This window comes from Pristis pectinata, chromosome 4 (genome assembly GCF_009764475.1).
Source record: "Pristis pectinata isolate sPriPec2 chromosome 4, sPriPec2.1.pri, whole genome shotgun sequence".
In the NCBI taxonomy this organism is placed as follows: Eukaryota; Metazoa; Chordata; class Chondrichthyes; order Rhinopristiformes; family Pristidae; genus Pristis; species Pristis pectinata.
In genome coordinates this window covers 101,565,018-101,581,291 of record NC_067408.1, presented here as the reverse complement: position 1 = coordinate 101,581,291, position 16,274 = coordinate 101,565,018, and the positions used below count along the sequence as shown (strand labels likewise).

Here is a 16,274-nt window from a genome sequence, read left to right as displayed (position 1 = left end):
TGCAGAGACAAAAGTAAATACCATTTTGTGCTACCCAGTGCTTTCCTTTTTCTCTGCAGGTCGTGGTCAACCACCTCCCCACGCAATCACGAGTTCAGCTACTACAGGAGCTGGTGCAGCTTCTAGACCGGTATGTTCATTAGAGTCTAATATTCAAATATAATTTGTGCAAAGAAAAGATTTTATTTATATCTGCTAAGTTTTGAATTATTTAAAAATATTGAATTAAATTATTTGAAACTCTTTGGTTCCATTGTAGATTCTTTTTCATTACAGAATATACCATCACGGGCTGGCGTAATCAGTGCACCAGCAAATCATGCACCTATCAAGCCAGCAGTCGGACTACCACTCTCAGAGGTTCTGAGCAAACCAGAACCTTTAAAAGGTTTGTACTTAGAATTGCTATGGGAGGTCAGTCACAAACTTTGCCAGCTCTTGGTAGTTCCAATTCCCCCAGAGCCCTGCAAATTGTTTTCACTCAAATGCCTGCCCACTTACCATGATTCTGATTCTCTGACCATGTTGTGATTCTCTGTTTGCACAATCCTTATAAGTAGTGAATACCTGATCATAACCACTAGTTGCATCAAAAAGCTTTCCTCACATTTTCCTTGCATCTTATGCCCTGATCTATATTCTATTCATTTGTATAAAGTATTAAACGTAGAAAATGTTAACAGTTTTTACTGTGTAGGAGATGGGATTAAAAAGTAGAGTATAATTAGGGAGAGGTGGGTGGCACATTGGTGTAGCTAGTAAAGCTATTGGCTCACAGCTCCAGCGATTCGGGTTCAGCCCTGATCTGCAGTGCTGTCTGTGTGGAGTTCGCACATTCTTATTGTAACCACATGGGTTTCCTGGATGCTCCAATTTCCTCCCACATTCCAAGGATGTGGATTGGTTGGTTAATTGGCCACTGTAAATTGCCCTTAGTGTAGCTGTGTAGTAGAATCTGGTGGAAGGATAGGTTACAGGAAAAACTAGTGGGGGATTACTCCAAGAGCTAGCAAGGAGCCTCAATTGTGGAAGTCTATGAAGCTTTGTAAGTGTTTGTAAATATCTTTAATATTCAGTGATGTTTTAAAAACTTTTAAAACTGCTTTAATTAAGAAAAAATGAAACAAAAAACATTAAAATAAATGGGGAAAATACTGACCATGCTTCTTTCTAATCTCCAGATCAGGGATCATGATTCATATGAATGTGGTCATTAAGAAACTTTCTTCTGCAAATTTGCATATGTAGAGGAATCCTTAAGTGCGTGAAAAGTAAATGCCATCTAATTCTTTGTTTGTCAATTAGGATCAATGCTCCTGCCAGAACCACTCAAGCCAAAGGTTGCCACTCCACTTCCATCTCAACCTCCCTCAATAAGTTCCCAGAAGCTGCAAGAACCTCTTAAACCAATTGGTTTGAAACCCATTTCTCAGACACCACCCCCTTTTCATAACATAGATCATCTTGCACCACAAGCTCCACCCCGCAGCAAATCTGCCCAAAGCCTGCCAGTAGAACCTGTTACTACAGAGCAGGTAAGTGGAAACTGAGCGGCATCGATTAAATAACATTGCTTTAATGACCTTAACCAAAAATTATTTTTGCAAAGAACATGTTGTTCTTCCATCTTGTGTGATTGAAGACAGAGTGAACAAATCTATGAAATAATTGCAGAGCATTTCCTTATTCTGTACTTCTGGTATTCAGAAGTGAATACCAATTTGTGCTGGTCTCAACAACATCAGAAGTTATTAACCCTGATTTTAACTTTGTACATAAAGGGGAAGGCAAATTGCAAGTTTCCCTGATGGTATCTCAAGCCAGCATCATTATTTTAACATAGTTAAAATAACAGATTCCTACACAAAACTAGTGATAACTACTAGATGGCTGATTATCAGGCAGGAGTGTAATAACCGGACAGAAATGAGGGATTGCAAGCAATGATCAATAGGTAGGGTGTGGGTGGATGATAGTTTTCAAAAAAGATTGGTGGTGCATGGATAGAGGAAACACTAAGTTTCCTTGCATGTTTCACGGGCAGTACGTTCATTTGACAATTCATAGCTATAATCATATACAGAGTTCCAAGTAGCATCAAAAGTTTAACATATTCACGAAGCCTACACCTGTCTGCACTAAGAGCCACTGACAATTCCCAAATCTGCAAGTTAAAATGCTGGCAAGTGAATGGGCACAGGAGACTACAGCCGTACTCGTTTTTAGTACTGCCTGGTTCTTCAAGGCTAATTGGTTAGTTTTCTGCAATGTCTACTAAAATTTTCTTCACCACCTGTCATTTATCATTGTTTCACTCCAGTAGTTGAAATAGTTTTTATATTTTTTAAATGACTATATAATTTAAGTATTCACAATTAGAAAGGTTTTCTTTGTGACTTTAGAATGACAGCCTTCTCTGTGAAGCTAATCCTAATATGTCACCAACATGAAGCCTTTATTATGTACCATTTTACTTCAATATGTTGATTGTGTAACAATCTTCTAGCAAGAAATTAATACCCTAGAACTGTATCTGTACTTAGAGACCCATTAATCTGTCAGTGGCACGCACACTGATAACCACTTTGATCATGGGCCAGCTTCTTTAAAATTCATACACCAGTGGTCTAAGATGACAGGTGTTGCTGAATCAAGTTTAAAAGAATAGCCTTTTCTTACTCACGTTGCTAGTGTAGAATATTGTTAAGGAAAACAGTTATGTCTGGGGAGTTGGGATATGGGGGTCAGTTGAGGTGAGGGTCAATTCCTTGGAAGGTGGCGATGATACTAACTTTGCAGATTTGGGGCAGGGCCAATTGCCTATCGGAGAGAGATGAGCATGATAGTCACTGAGCCTTGGTGTTGAGCGGTCAGGTCATGGGATCAGAACCTGGGAGTTGAGAGGTTGGGAATCTTGTTTGTGGGTGGGTGGGCTTGTGATGTTTTGCTGAGTGTTGTCAACTTTGGGAGATGCACAATAGAAGGGTAGATCAATAAAGGAGATTTACCTAAATTGGGTTCATAGTCCTGGCCCTGAGATTTTTAGGGAGGCTCACTTTAAATTCCTCTATTGCAGGGGATGCAGCGCAATTAAAACTTAGTTGAGCCAAGAGTGTTCAACAACTGCATCTCTTCTGAACCATATGTACTAATTGCTCCCAATAATGCTCTAAGTGAACAATTCACAGAATGGCATCATTCCTGCACATCTGACACAAAACATATCATTGGTGCAAATGTAGTTTGAACTGGTCAAATTTTGGAGAGATGTAATTTGAATCCAAAGTTGTTGTAATCACACTTCAGTATGGAAATATCGCTGAAAACAAATTGAATTTCTAGACTGATACAAGAGACTGCAGATGCTGGAATCTGGAGGAAAAAAAATGCAAGCTACTGGAGAAACTCGGTGATTCAAGCAACAGCCCTTGGAGGGATTTGGGGGGGGGGAAGGGGGGGGAAGGGATAGTAGACATTTCAGGACTGAGAGTGTCACCTAGTCTAGTCTACCGTTTGGCGGAGCACTTGCTGTAATAGCCACCTTGAGCTTCAAGTTGCATGTCACTTCAACTCTGCTTCCCAATTCCACACCAACCTATCTGTCCTCAGTCTTCTCCACTGCCAAGGTGAGGCCAAATGCAAACTAGAAGAATAGCCTAAAACCCAATGTTATGAATATTGAATTTTCTAACTTCAAGTAACCCACTCTCCCTTACATTCCTTTCCCACTCCTATCGGTCCACCTTGGTTCTCTGTCCCTTTGTTTACTTTTTCAATTTCCATCTGGGTTTCTCCTCCCTAATCTGGTTCCACATCACCTTCTAGTCTCTGTCTCTACCTTCCCCCCCCCCACCCCCCCACCCCCAGCTCCATCTGCGCATTGTTATGATTCTTTTCTGATCTGTTTCCACTTATGACCCACCAGCTTCCATCTCTCAACTCCATCTGCCCATCATCTTCCATCCATCACCAACCAACCCCGTCTCACCCCTCCCTCTCACCTCTTTATAATGGACCATCTTCCCACCACACTCTGTTTTAATGCAGGGTCATGACCTGAAACACACTATCCCTTCACCTCCACAGATGCTGCTCGACCTGCTGACTTCCTCCAAGTGTTTTTTTTTTGCTCCAGATTTCTACACAAGTTTTCTTGAAGGGAGAAGTAAAAAGAAAATTCTAGTAAATTATTATATGAAAATGTTCACCAGTGTAAAATAGGCTGCAAATTTTATTTTAAAAAGGAAGTACTTTCATTTAAAATATGTTAGCCTCCTATTCCCATGCTCATCATTTCACAACCAACCAGATGACTGGAAGCAGGGGATAGTCAAGCTGTGTTTCTTAGATGGGTGATGTGGCTTCAAGATGTTACAGCAGGTTGATTTGAAGCAAGTCAGTGTCATATTTAAGAAATACAGCAGTTGATCCAGTGGATTATTCCAGGGTATATTGTGGAGGGAGAAGACTTGTTTCTGGCAGTAGAGTTTTCTGTTTATCTCAGATATCCCTGAAAACCACACATTGGGCATCTTGGCTGTACATTTAAGTAAATAGATTACTGGTTCTCTGCTAGCAAATGGAACAGTTTCAGCTCGTAAAATCCCAGCAATATCCTGAATACACTGTGGGTTCTCCAAACTCTGACTCTGAAATTGATTTCTGAACTCTTGGGGTAAATGTATGGCCTTAACAGAATTAGTTTATATTCTATACAATTAAAGTGGAAATTCTAAATTTAAATTAAATTAAATTATTTTTTTTAAAGTCCCCGCCACCCATTTTAAACCCAATTAACCTACCCGTACGTCTTTGCAATGTGGGAGGAAACCGGAGCACCCGGAGGAAACCCACGCAGACACGGGGAGAACGTACAAACTCCTTACAGACAGCGACGAGAATTGAACCCTGATTGCTGGCACTGTAATAGCGTCGCGCTAACCGCTACACTACCATGCCGCCCTATGTAAATTATAATTTTAAGTAATATTGTTTGTAAACTCCTGACCATGGTAACATTTCTGTTGGCTTCTGAAGCAGACAGACCAATTAAAAGAATAAGTGTTTCCCAAAATTTGCTCGTGTTTCTTTTGGTTGCTGTGTTCCACTACAAAGTTCCTTTTGTTATTGATACTATGGAGCAACATGATAAACTATTTATTCCTTGTTGGGTAACATGCACCATATTTACATACCAATATTCTTACCATGGAAGAACAACGCATTGTTTTCATTCGCTTGTCAACAAAAACCAGGTTAAACTTTGCCAATTTTCTGACATATCTAAAAATGTAAAGAGAAATCGGACAGAATTGGGCAACCTAGGTTATACACCCTAGTGAATAGCCAAGGAGATACAGAAGTGCAGTAACAATCAACTTACTGAACCCCGAAGAATTCATGGAAGCAAAAACAAGCAGACTGCAGAAGAGGATAACTTTGCGCAGATGAAAAATTACTGACAAAGGGAAGCATCTAGCAGAAATTCTGCCTGTAGTTTGTGGATTAAAATATTCTGCAATGGACAGTTTACTTTATCACATGCAAATTTTTCAAACATTTCTATATGTTTGAAAACCAAATCTTTCTCAAAGGGAATAGTTGACATGGAGACAATATTTCATTTGTTGGGGGATGGGGCAGTAAGGAGAAACTGGCTTATGTTAAGCTATAGAAGACGTTAGGGTATTGTGAGAGTCTTGAAATAAGCTAGATATAGCTGTGCATAAATGTGTATTGTATATTCTTTAGTTTTCGATTGTGTTTGATATTGTCCTTTTAGGAATTTTTCTAGTGACAGGGATTTAGTTCATTCTTAACCTGCATTTTACTGGGGATTCTTCAATATTCTTAATCTCATCCAACTAAAGAATTGGAAATTTAATGGTCTTTCTGATTTTGACTGTTATCCAGTGAGCTTTAAAGGTACTCAAATGTGATGCCCTCAACAATTTTTCCTATGCAGATTGGTACAAAGCTCTTGGGCAATTTATCAAAGGCCTGTTGGCTTCAGTGGATATATTTGAGTTACCTTGAGGAAGATGAAAGAAAGAAAAAATAGTCAGTTAAATTGGGGTGGGGGTGGAATTAGAATAAATTATTTTAACTACGTAAATTATCCAGAATTTTCCAATACTGAAAGAGGCCATTTGGTTTAATAAGATGATGCTGGTCTTTGGATGCCGAGAGAGCAATCAACCCTCCTCACTTTCCCTTACTGTATCACCATGTCTTTCTATTCTTTTCCCTCAAGTACTCACTGAATTTTCCTTTAATTGCATTTATGCCATTTGTGGAGGAGAGATCACATTCCAACTATTCTCTGGTTAAAAAGATCCTGACTTTTTTAAAAATTGGATTCATCAACCACCATCTTATGTTGATGATCCCTGGGTTTAATCTTTCTTGATAATGTAATCACTCAGTTCTGGTGGGATCTTTGAAAATAATACGTCTCTAATGTGGCTACACTACAAGTATTGTCTAGCTCATTCTCATGAAACACAAATTTATTTCTAACCCTCTAGGAATGAACTGCAGTGTAATGTTATCATTCTTAATAGTTTTGTTGTTTTGCTACTATTTAATGATTTTGGAATATACGCCCAATACCCTCTTCCCCATTTAGACACATTTCCCTTGTGTACCCTATCAAAATACACCACATTATGTTTGTGTTTATTCAAAACATGTTTATAATGTGCAGCTTAAAAAAGTATCCATTTTGGGGTATGGTGGAACTATACGATATTGGGAAAAAAACTGACGTCAAGGAAACCCATGACTAGAGTTAAAGCAGTAACTGTCCAGTGGATAATGACTTTGTTTTCCTCTTTCTTATATTTACTGTCTCTTTCTCACAAGCAGGAACAACCATCAGGGTGAAAGGTATTGAATTACTTTACAATTTTCTATGTGGTCTAATAATTTATTCACTATATTCTGATGTATGAATTGCAAAACCTCATACATCAGCAATTGTACCAGTGTCATGAAGTGCACTTTTCATTTTGCAGAGTTACAATAGCTTTTATTTTTAATTCATGTATGTTAGATTTAGTCATGAGGCTCATTGTTTTTAGTTTACATGGAACTGTAGAAAATACTCAAAGCATCTCTCCAGGAGAAAGAGAACTCAATTGCTATTCGTCACTTTATGGTTAAGTCCTTGTTAAAATGTTTATCTAATAATGCAACATAAGCATTGCTTTCTGGATATGGAATTGATATTTCCATTGTATTTTTAAACAAAGTTACATCTGATAATGCCTTTTAAATTTGTAAATTTTACCATACTTATAAACAGATCTTAAAGCATAAAGCTGCACTGTTTGCCAAATGAACTTGATACTTTTGGAAATAAATTATATACAACTTCTTTGGTGAACCTTGAATTTATCCCATGAGATAATACTTATCTTCCTTATACCTCCTTTAATGGCTAGTACATGTTATTCTGCTTCTCCAATCAAAACATTATCTTCCAATTGATAGGTAAAGTTGGAGCAGCAAAAAACTAGTATCTTCCGAAATTCAAGAACATAAAATAATAAGAACGCAAGAATAAGCTTTTTTTTTAATTCCACGCTACTGCCAATCAATTGCTTCCAAACTATTACCAAACATGCCTGGAGCGAACTTAACTTTTCTCCCATTTATATAAGCAGATGTTAAAATACTGGTTCAAAGATTCTATTCCCTAACTCAAACAATGTATTATTACAAAAAGTTATGAATGTTCTTTAACTGAGTATCTTCTATGCAACACCATTTCAGTCACTACTGGAATATTCATCCTGTTGAATTCCATTATTTTTGTTTTGTTTCCCATAATGTTATAGTCCTGCTTTTCTGAAAACCTAGAAATGCTTGTTTGACAATCCCTCTATTTCTTGGATCTGGATTTCTGTCCTTGTTTAGGCTCATAGTATGTGGGTCTTCTGTGTATGCTAAAGGGTTCCAATCAAATTGAAACTGCACAATCATTTTAATATCCAGTTGGCATTAGTTCACTACATAATAATAATTTCAGCATTTTTCAGTGACATTTTCAAAGTACTAAAAGAGAAAGGTAGTAGCATTGATATTTTCCCAAATGAGACAAAAGCTGACCAGTAACATTCTGGTTCAAATGTCAAATTACCACAGGTAAGGAATGAGAGGTGTCAATTGTCATTTAATTTGGTAACACAACAACCTGTGTTAATGCAGCACCTTTAATGTAGTAAAGCATCCTTATTTACCTCTCAAATTTCAACATCGTGAAAACAGATATTAAGGTAGGTGATCAAAAGCTTGATTTAAGAAGCATGTTCAAGGAAAACTAAAAAAAGCTGAGTTTAGGAAAGGAATTTCATAGTTTAAGGCCTAGACAACTGAAGGCACAGATACCAATCATTATCAGAGAAGTTAGTATTGGGGATGCAAAGGAGGCCAATATTAGTCACCTTGAAGGTAGGTAGGAATTAAGGATGTTACAAATATGGAATTGTATGGCTATAGAGCAACACATTCTGGATATCAATCACTCTCTGTATAAAAAAAAACATACCCCTCAGAGGCCCTTTAAAGCCCCTTTCTCTCACCTTAAATCTATGCCCTCTTGATTTTGATATCTCAACCATAGGGAAAAGATTCCGATGATCTACCTTATCTATGCCTCTCATTATTTTATATACCTCCACCAGCTGACTAGTTTTATTTCATAGAATCATAGGAAGTACAGCACAATACAGGCCCTTCGGCCCACAATGTTGTGCCGACCTTTAAACCTCAACTAAAAACTATCTAACCCCTTCCCCCCACATATCCTTCTATTCTAAATTCCTCCATATGCTTATCCAGCAATTTCTTGAACTTGACCAATGTACCTGCCTCCACCACCACCCCAGGCAGCACATTCCATGCCCCAACCACTCTCTGGGTAAAAAACCTCCCTCTGATATCTCCCTTGAACTTCCCACCCATTACTTTAAAGCCATGCCCTCTTGTATTGAGCATTGGTGCCCTGGGAAAGAGGCTCCGGCTGTCTATCTATTCCTCTTAATATTTTGTACACCTCTATCATGTCTCCTCTCATCCTCCTTCTCTCCAAAGAGAAAAGCCCTAGCTCCCTTCATCTCTCCTCATAATGCATACTCTCTAAACCAGGCAGCATCCTGGTAAATCTCCTCTGCACCCTTTCCAACACCTCCACATCCTTCCTATAATGAGGTGACCAGAACTGGACACAGTACTCCAAGTGTGGTCTAACCCGAGTTTTGTAGCACCGCATTATTACCTCGCGGCTCTTAAACTCGATCCCATGACTTATGAATGCTAACATCCCATAAGCTTTCTTAACTACCCTATCCACCTGTGAGGCAACTTTCAGGGATCTGTGGACATGAACACCCAGATCCCTCTGCTCCTCCACACTACCCAGAATCCTGCCATTAACTTTGTACTCCGCCTTGGAGTTTGTCCTTCCGAAGTGTACCACCTCACACTTCTCCAGATTGAACTCCATCTGCCACTTCTCAGCCCAGCTCTGCATCCTATCAATGTCGCTCTGCAATCTTCGACAGTCCTCCAAACTATCCACAACACCACCAACCTTTGTGTCGTCTGCAAATTTCCTAAGATGAGGTCAAGTACAGCCTCTTCACTGGTAGGACTATCTACATAGTGTCTCAAAGCTGTCTCAGACATGCTTAACATATTCTGCCCCATCTAAGACCCTTACACTAAGGCAGTCCCAGTCAATATTATGGAAGTTAAAACCCCCTACTACTATCACCCTATTGCTTTTGCAGCTTTCTGCTATTTGTTTGCATAGCTGTTCCTCTAATTCCTGCTGACTACTGGGAGGCCTACAGTACAAACTCAGCAGTGATTGCCCCTCTTATTCCCAAGTTCTACTCATTGGCTTTGTTGAATGATCCTTCCAGGATATCTTCTCTATATACTGCTGTGATGTGCTTTTTAATCAGTAGTGTGACTTCCCTTCCTCTTTTGCATCACCCTGTCATGCCCAAAACTTCTGCACCCTAGAACATTAAGTTGCCAGTCCTGCACTTCACTTAACCAGGTTTCTGTGATTGTAGTAGTGTTGTAATTCTATATGTTTGATCACGCTGTAAGCTCTTCTGACTTACCCATGAGGCTCCCTGTATTAAAGTAAATGCAGTTGAGCCTACCATGCTTCCTAACCTGTATCTATTACTCTGACCTGAATGTAGAGGATAAATCAAGCAAGTCCATTTGGCAATCTCCCCACCTGCCACATTGCTACTGAGTTCCCCCCATCCCCCGGCCAAATTAGTGTAAATGCTCCCGAGTAGCATGAGCAAACCACTCTGCAACAATATTGGTCCCCTACCAGTTTAAATGTAACCCATCCTCCTTATACAGGTCCCACCTGCCCCAGAAACAATCCAACTGATCCAAGTACCTAAAGCCCTCCCTCCTGCACCAGCTCCTTAGCCACACTTTCATCTGTCCCCCCCATAGCTAGCTTGTGGCACAGGGAGTAATACCAGGATTACAACCCTAGAGGTCATGCTTTTTAAACCTTCTGCCTAACCCTACATTCACTCTGAAAACTTCATCCCTCTTTCTACCCATGTTGTTAGTACCAATACATACCTAGGCCTCTGCCCATTCTCCCTCCCCATTTCAGAATGTTCTGTGCCCAATCTGAGGCCACAGAAACATTTGACTTGATGGACTAGGGTAAGGAGTGGAATGGCAAAGGGATGGTCACAGTGATAAAGACTATGGGGCTGTCGTCCTCAGTGAAAGCAAGGATCGAAAGTTCAGAGAATTTAAGAAATTTTTTGTAGTGGAGCAAAGAAGCTGGCAGTTGTTTTGTATTCAAGCATGATTCTGGTGTAGTGAGGAGATTTGGCAATTGAAAGCAGAATCTGTTAGTGGTTCATTTGTTGCAGCCAAATCTGATAATGAATAGCTCAATCAATTTTCCACCAATCACATTCTGATCGACATCTTTTGGACTTCCTAGGAGTGGAGATACAGACTATACTGGGGGAACTACTAGAGTGAGAAAGCATGTAGTTTTCATGGAGACTATGGCACGAAGGTGGAGTTATGGATATGTTTAACAAATTAGGAGTTTAGGAAATATTGTAGTGTTAGGAATGCTAATGGCTGGACATTAATTGGTATTTTAAATGCTGAGTGATTTGAGATATGCCAAGCATAAAAGGAAGTTGATTGGTAGAGGAAGGTGAGGGGGCTGTGAATTGTGAGGAATATAAGGAAATGATTGGAGATAGCTTAACATGATTCACACAATGAAACGAGAGGTTCTTGCAGATGGCAGGATTGAAGGGATGGCTATGAATGTCGTAACTCTGCTTGGAGCAGAGATCGACGTTAAATACCAGTGCAGTGAACTTAGAAAAGACATGAGTTTACCTGGCAATTAAAATAATGAAAATTGCTTAGTGCTGATGCCCGAACGAGGAAAGGAGTGAAAAATTTGAGAAACTTGCTGATGTATTTTAGGTAGGTATAACGAACAAGAAGGAGAAATTATGCTTTGATCACTGCTCCTAAATGTGTCCCTAACTATAAGCACCCAGTTGTACTTGCCGCCATTCATTCAGATGGATCAAGCGATTTAGGGCTGAGTACCATTCTACTAGTGATAGTAGGGAAAATAGTGAAATTTATAGCTTATTGGCCAAAGTTCCATCAAGAACAAATGTCAATGCAATTATTAAACCCACGGCTGCTAAGGAAGATGTTTTGAAGCAAGATGTGGAGGGGCCCTGTGATAACTGACACGGCGGTGGATGGGAATGGCAAGGTTGACAAGGCCTCAACACACTGGGTGGGAAGTTCATTTAGAAAGTGGGGTAGGATATGTACTGTTGCTGCTGTGAAGAAGGAAGGGAGTGACAAGTGCTCCGAAGGGTCCTTTGGGAACATCAAAACAGCACAAAGGGGAGCTTTTATCCATGATGTTCATAGGAGGATAGGAAGGCCAAAGGTTAGTGATGAGTTGGAATGAGAATTTATGAGGCAGGGGTAATGGATGGTATGGGCAGGATAGAGAGGAAGGAGAATTGGGAGATGAAGTGATGGGCTTGGGTCTGCATTTGTAGACAAGCTGAAAATATTCACTGAAAGAACTTCAAATCACTGTCACATTCAAGTACAGTAATGAGTTTATAATATTGGCCATATTGCTGTGAAATAGTGCTATGTGGAGGCCCTTTCTAGAGCGAGGAAGGAAAATCAACTCTGTGGCTGTTACGTATTTGTTGACTGTGGTGTAGGAAGGGACCTGCAGATGTCAGTCACAGTAGTAATAATTTTGGGATGACTGAATGATAGATTTGTTCTCATTTTAGTTGGAATGAAGTAATTCTGAAAATTCTTGTGTGTAATTGTATTTTTATTTTTCATTACAGTTACAATCCAATATTAATGGAATTAACAATGGAGAAACATCTAGCATTGACCCTTTTGCTGACCTTTCACTTGACCGGCTTGCTGACCCTTGGACAAAGACTCAGTTATCAAGTGGAAGCACTAGAATGCAGCCAGCATTTTATCGTATATCTCCAACTTTGTGCCAGCAACAATCCATCCAACCCATTGTATCAACACAGCCTGATTGCATGCCATTTGCACCTCCCATTCCTCCCCGAAGTAAATCGCAGGAGAGCTTCCAAGTCTCTCCTACTGCTTTCAACTTTTTAGCTGATGGAAATGCCTCCAAAACAAACCCTTTCACTGGAAAAAACAGTTACAATCCATTTAGGACTGATGCTCAAAATGTTGTTCAGAAACCTGCTGTTGCGTCACAGCTGTCTGTGCAAAGTAGCAGCAGTTACCCTGTTCTATCCACTAACACAATGACTTCTGGAGTGGGAATTGGCAAGGCTGCCTTTTCATCAAATCCTTTTGTAGACAACAATGTCTTTCAAAGTAAACTTACAAATGACAAAACACGAATTAGTGGGTGGGTGACCTTTGAGGATAATGACTTTGGTGTAAAAGAAAGAAATCTGTCAACAGATGCAAAAAAAATTGATACCCAGAACCCATGGAATGAAAATATTAACAATCTGTCACTGAAGAGCACACAAAAATTATTTCCAGGTACAGATTTCGGATTTGGCAATGACTGGAACACAAATAACATAGCATCTGGTGCATCAATACCTGTACCAGCTCGAAGAGCACCACCTCCTATACCTTTGAGATCAAATGTCATCATTCCAATCTTGCCATTTAATTCTGAGGCACCTGCCTCTTTATCAAAACAAGACTTCACTGAAAGATGAAAGATATTCCAATAAGGCAGGCTGATTTAAAAAAGTTATTTGTAATTTGAATTCTTTATTGGGACATTACATGTGCAATATGTTGTGTTTGAAATATTAAACACCTGGTATCTCTTGTGCAAGGTCAGTATTAGTGTTCAAATATTGGTAACGGTTTTGAATGGTCAACAAATTTTTACAATATTTTGTTAAGGGTCCAAGTTCAAAATCTGTCATTTCCTGGATAAAAGCAAATGAATAGTATTTTGGGAAACTGACTTTGTCTAAGATGCAGTTAAAATGACTAATGCAAAGAGAAGTGGTAAAGCTTTAAATGACATAACTTGTGAGTTATTTAAAAAATGTGAAATCACTCTGGTTAAAGTAAAATTTGTAATCTTAAATCTATCCAAGGAATCTTGGTTCAAATCTGACCTATGATAAGTTTGCATTATGATGAACCAGGGTTAAAATTTGTGACAGTCATGTGGTTCTGTGACTTTCATCATTTTCATCCTTTGCAACAGATTCACTTCAGTATTCCTTCAATGCCCCAAGTTGTTATTACCATTTTCGTAAAACAGGAGACATTGCCATGTAAAACATTTGCTGTTTTAAAAAAGTGTGCTTTTGTTTACCTTGCTGCACCCTGCTGTGTGGTTAAAAGATGCTTTGTACTAATGAACAGGAATATTACAGTTGCTGCACAGTGAGAATGAAACTGCTCTATTTTCTTAACATGATTATGCAGTTGCTTTGACTGCCACTAAATTGGATTCATGAGCTCTTTGTGTAATAGAATCAAACTGACATTTTCCTCTGTATATTGAGGCAATTGTAGAATTGCAGGTTGTGTCTAGGATTCCACAACAGTTATTAGGCATACATCAGGTAGTTCATTCGACTGATACTATGCACTCTGTTTTGATCACAATGGCTTGAATTCTATTAATGGGATAAAATTGTTTTTGGTCTTTGCAAGTAAAACTGGGTATTACTTAATAAGGTCCAATGTGCAACGGATGATGGTGAACCTATTAGTTTAATTCCTGAGAGGACCGTTAGAGGAAACAAAATGTGCTTTTTTGGAGCAAACTAAACAGCACACTTAAACTGTGCTATATTGACTCGGATGCCAATATTAAATCCCTGAAACGTGATGTAAGTTCTACTACTGAACATTAAAGTCCATGAACGCAATTTGCCTGCATTCTGTCACCACCTGGAAGAAAAATAGCAAACTGGTGGTTGATAATTAAACCTTATTCTTCAACAGGTATTTCTGCATCAAAATTCATATAACACCAACTGCGATAATCACTGCTCAAAATTATATTTCATTCTTAGTCTATTTATGAGCCTACTTGAAATATCCTTTCACATCCCCAACATTAAAATTCATCCACACCAAAAGTAAACTGCATTTTCTTTTAAACTAAAACTTGGATTTTTATTCAAAATCCACAAGTAGTCGTCCATTCCTAATACACATTGATAAGCACACTTAGCCTATACCCCATCCATCCCATCTAAAAAATTTATAAGATGTCCTATCTAAAAATTAATTTTAATATATTTGTCATTAGATATACATTTATGTAATCTATTTGAGCCTACTAGTGATTTAATTAGTTAGACTGTAGTTTGGTTTATCAAAGAGTACATTTCACAAAGGATTTGTTAGTCTGAAAAAAAATGTTGTGACAGATGGTGGAGCAGGACTACTGAATGATTAGAGACTCAAACCTATAACATCAGAAACTATGCTATTCCAAACTATTCTCTACATATTACCCAAGTCTGTACCATGTTCTGATATTTTTAAATACAGTACTACATTTTGTTTAGTTTTCCACAATGCAAATATACACTTAAGGTTTTTGATGAAATTCTGTCATGATGCACTTCTATATATTCAGATGTAGTAAATGAAAATATCATGAACCAAGCAATCTATTTAAAGCACGTATTAAATAACCAGCAGGTGATTCATTGGACCTGTCAAAAACTATCCTCATTTCCTATTTTTGAACTTCATTCTGAACAATTTGAAAATGGAATGGGCTTTTCATCAGGTGAAAAATGTAACTAAAAATGCTGAAAGTTTAATAGCATAACCTTGCAGCCTTGCTTTAGATAGTGCATTGGTTAAATACTCACTACTGATATCCAAAAGGCATTATCATGCTTGTTGCTGCTGTTCTTGCCTGTGGTGCAATAGGGAGTAATTGTTTAAAAATTCTCCAGGTACATTTCAACTGAATAACACCACTTCCATATATAATCTGAATTCAAATACTGAATTTTAAAACTCTCAGTGTGCAAGTATGGTATTGCTGGTGTGCAAACTCCCATTTGTAACTGTTGAGTAATCCACTGACTTCTGTGGTTTATGATAGGGCTGCAGCAAATATGTATTTTGCAACAACTTAAACAGTGTTTACAAAATCGTAACTGCAATGTTTCAATGTGGTAACCTGGCTGTTTATAGTTTTTATAAGTCTCCTGATCTTTAGAGTGTCTCTCAATGCATATCAATAAATACAAATTAAACTTGGTTATATTATATTCAGTGGATAATGTGTCTAATTCTTTTCCTGAAGACTGCAATATTGAGACTAATGTGTGCACAGTAAATTGTACATATCATGCAATGTTTGAGATGTATCTTCATTCAATAAATGTAGCTTTGTCCTATAAATATAATTTTGTAGTATGGTAGTTTTCATTTTGCTGCAAATAACAAAAAAAATACAAGTGATGAACCACAAAGACAAGAGACTGCAGATGCAGTGATCTAGAGCAAAAAGCAAATTGCTGGAGGAACTGAACGAATCAGGCAGCATCTGTGGAGGGGCGAGCCAGGGGCTGACAGGCAATAGGTAGAATCAGGTGAGGAGGGGAATGAAGGCCAGATGGGGGAGGAGAAGGTGTGAAGTTGGGAGACAGTGACTGGTGGGAGAGAGGTACAGAGAGATAAGGAGAGAGAAAAACGAG

The 16,274-nt window shown here is 38.6% G+C and overlaps 1 protein-coding gene across 9 annotated transcripts in view; it reads left to right on the top strand.

Annotated features, from left to right (window-relative positions):
* Window positions 1–15,983, top strand: part of synj1 (synaptojanin 1) — an 84,871-nt gene extending 68,888 nt beyond the window's left edge. For 7 of the 9 annotated variants that reach the window (XM_052015337.1, XM_052015338.1, XM_052015341.1 and 4 more), the window contains 4 exons: window positions 60–130; window positions 277–388; window positions 1,306–1,535; window positions 12,420–15,983. In XM_052015337.1, the coding sequence (XP_051871297.1) occupies window positions 60–130; window positions 277–388; window positions 1,306–1,535; window positions 12,420–13,298 (1,292 nt within the window). In that variant the 3' untranslated portion in view covers window positions 13,299–15,983. Of the gene's footprint in view, window positions 1–59; window positions 131–276; window positions 389–1,305; window positions 1,536–6,864; window positions 6,889–12,419 lie in introns of all 9 variants that reach the window. The other 2 variants (XM_052015343.1, XM_052015342.1) reach the window with 2 other exon arrangements.
* Window positions 15,984–16,274: the final 291 nt, after the last annotated feature.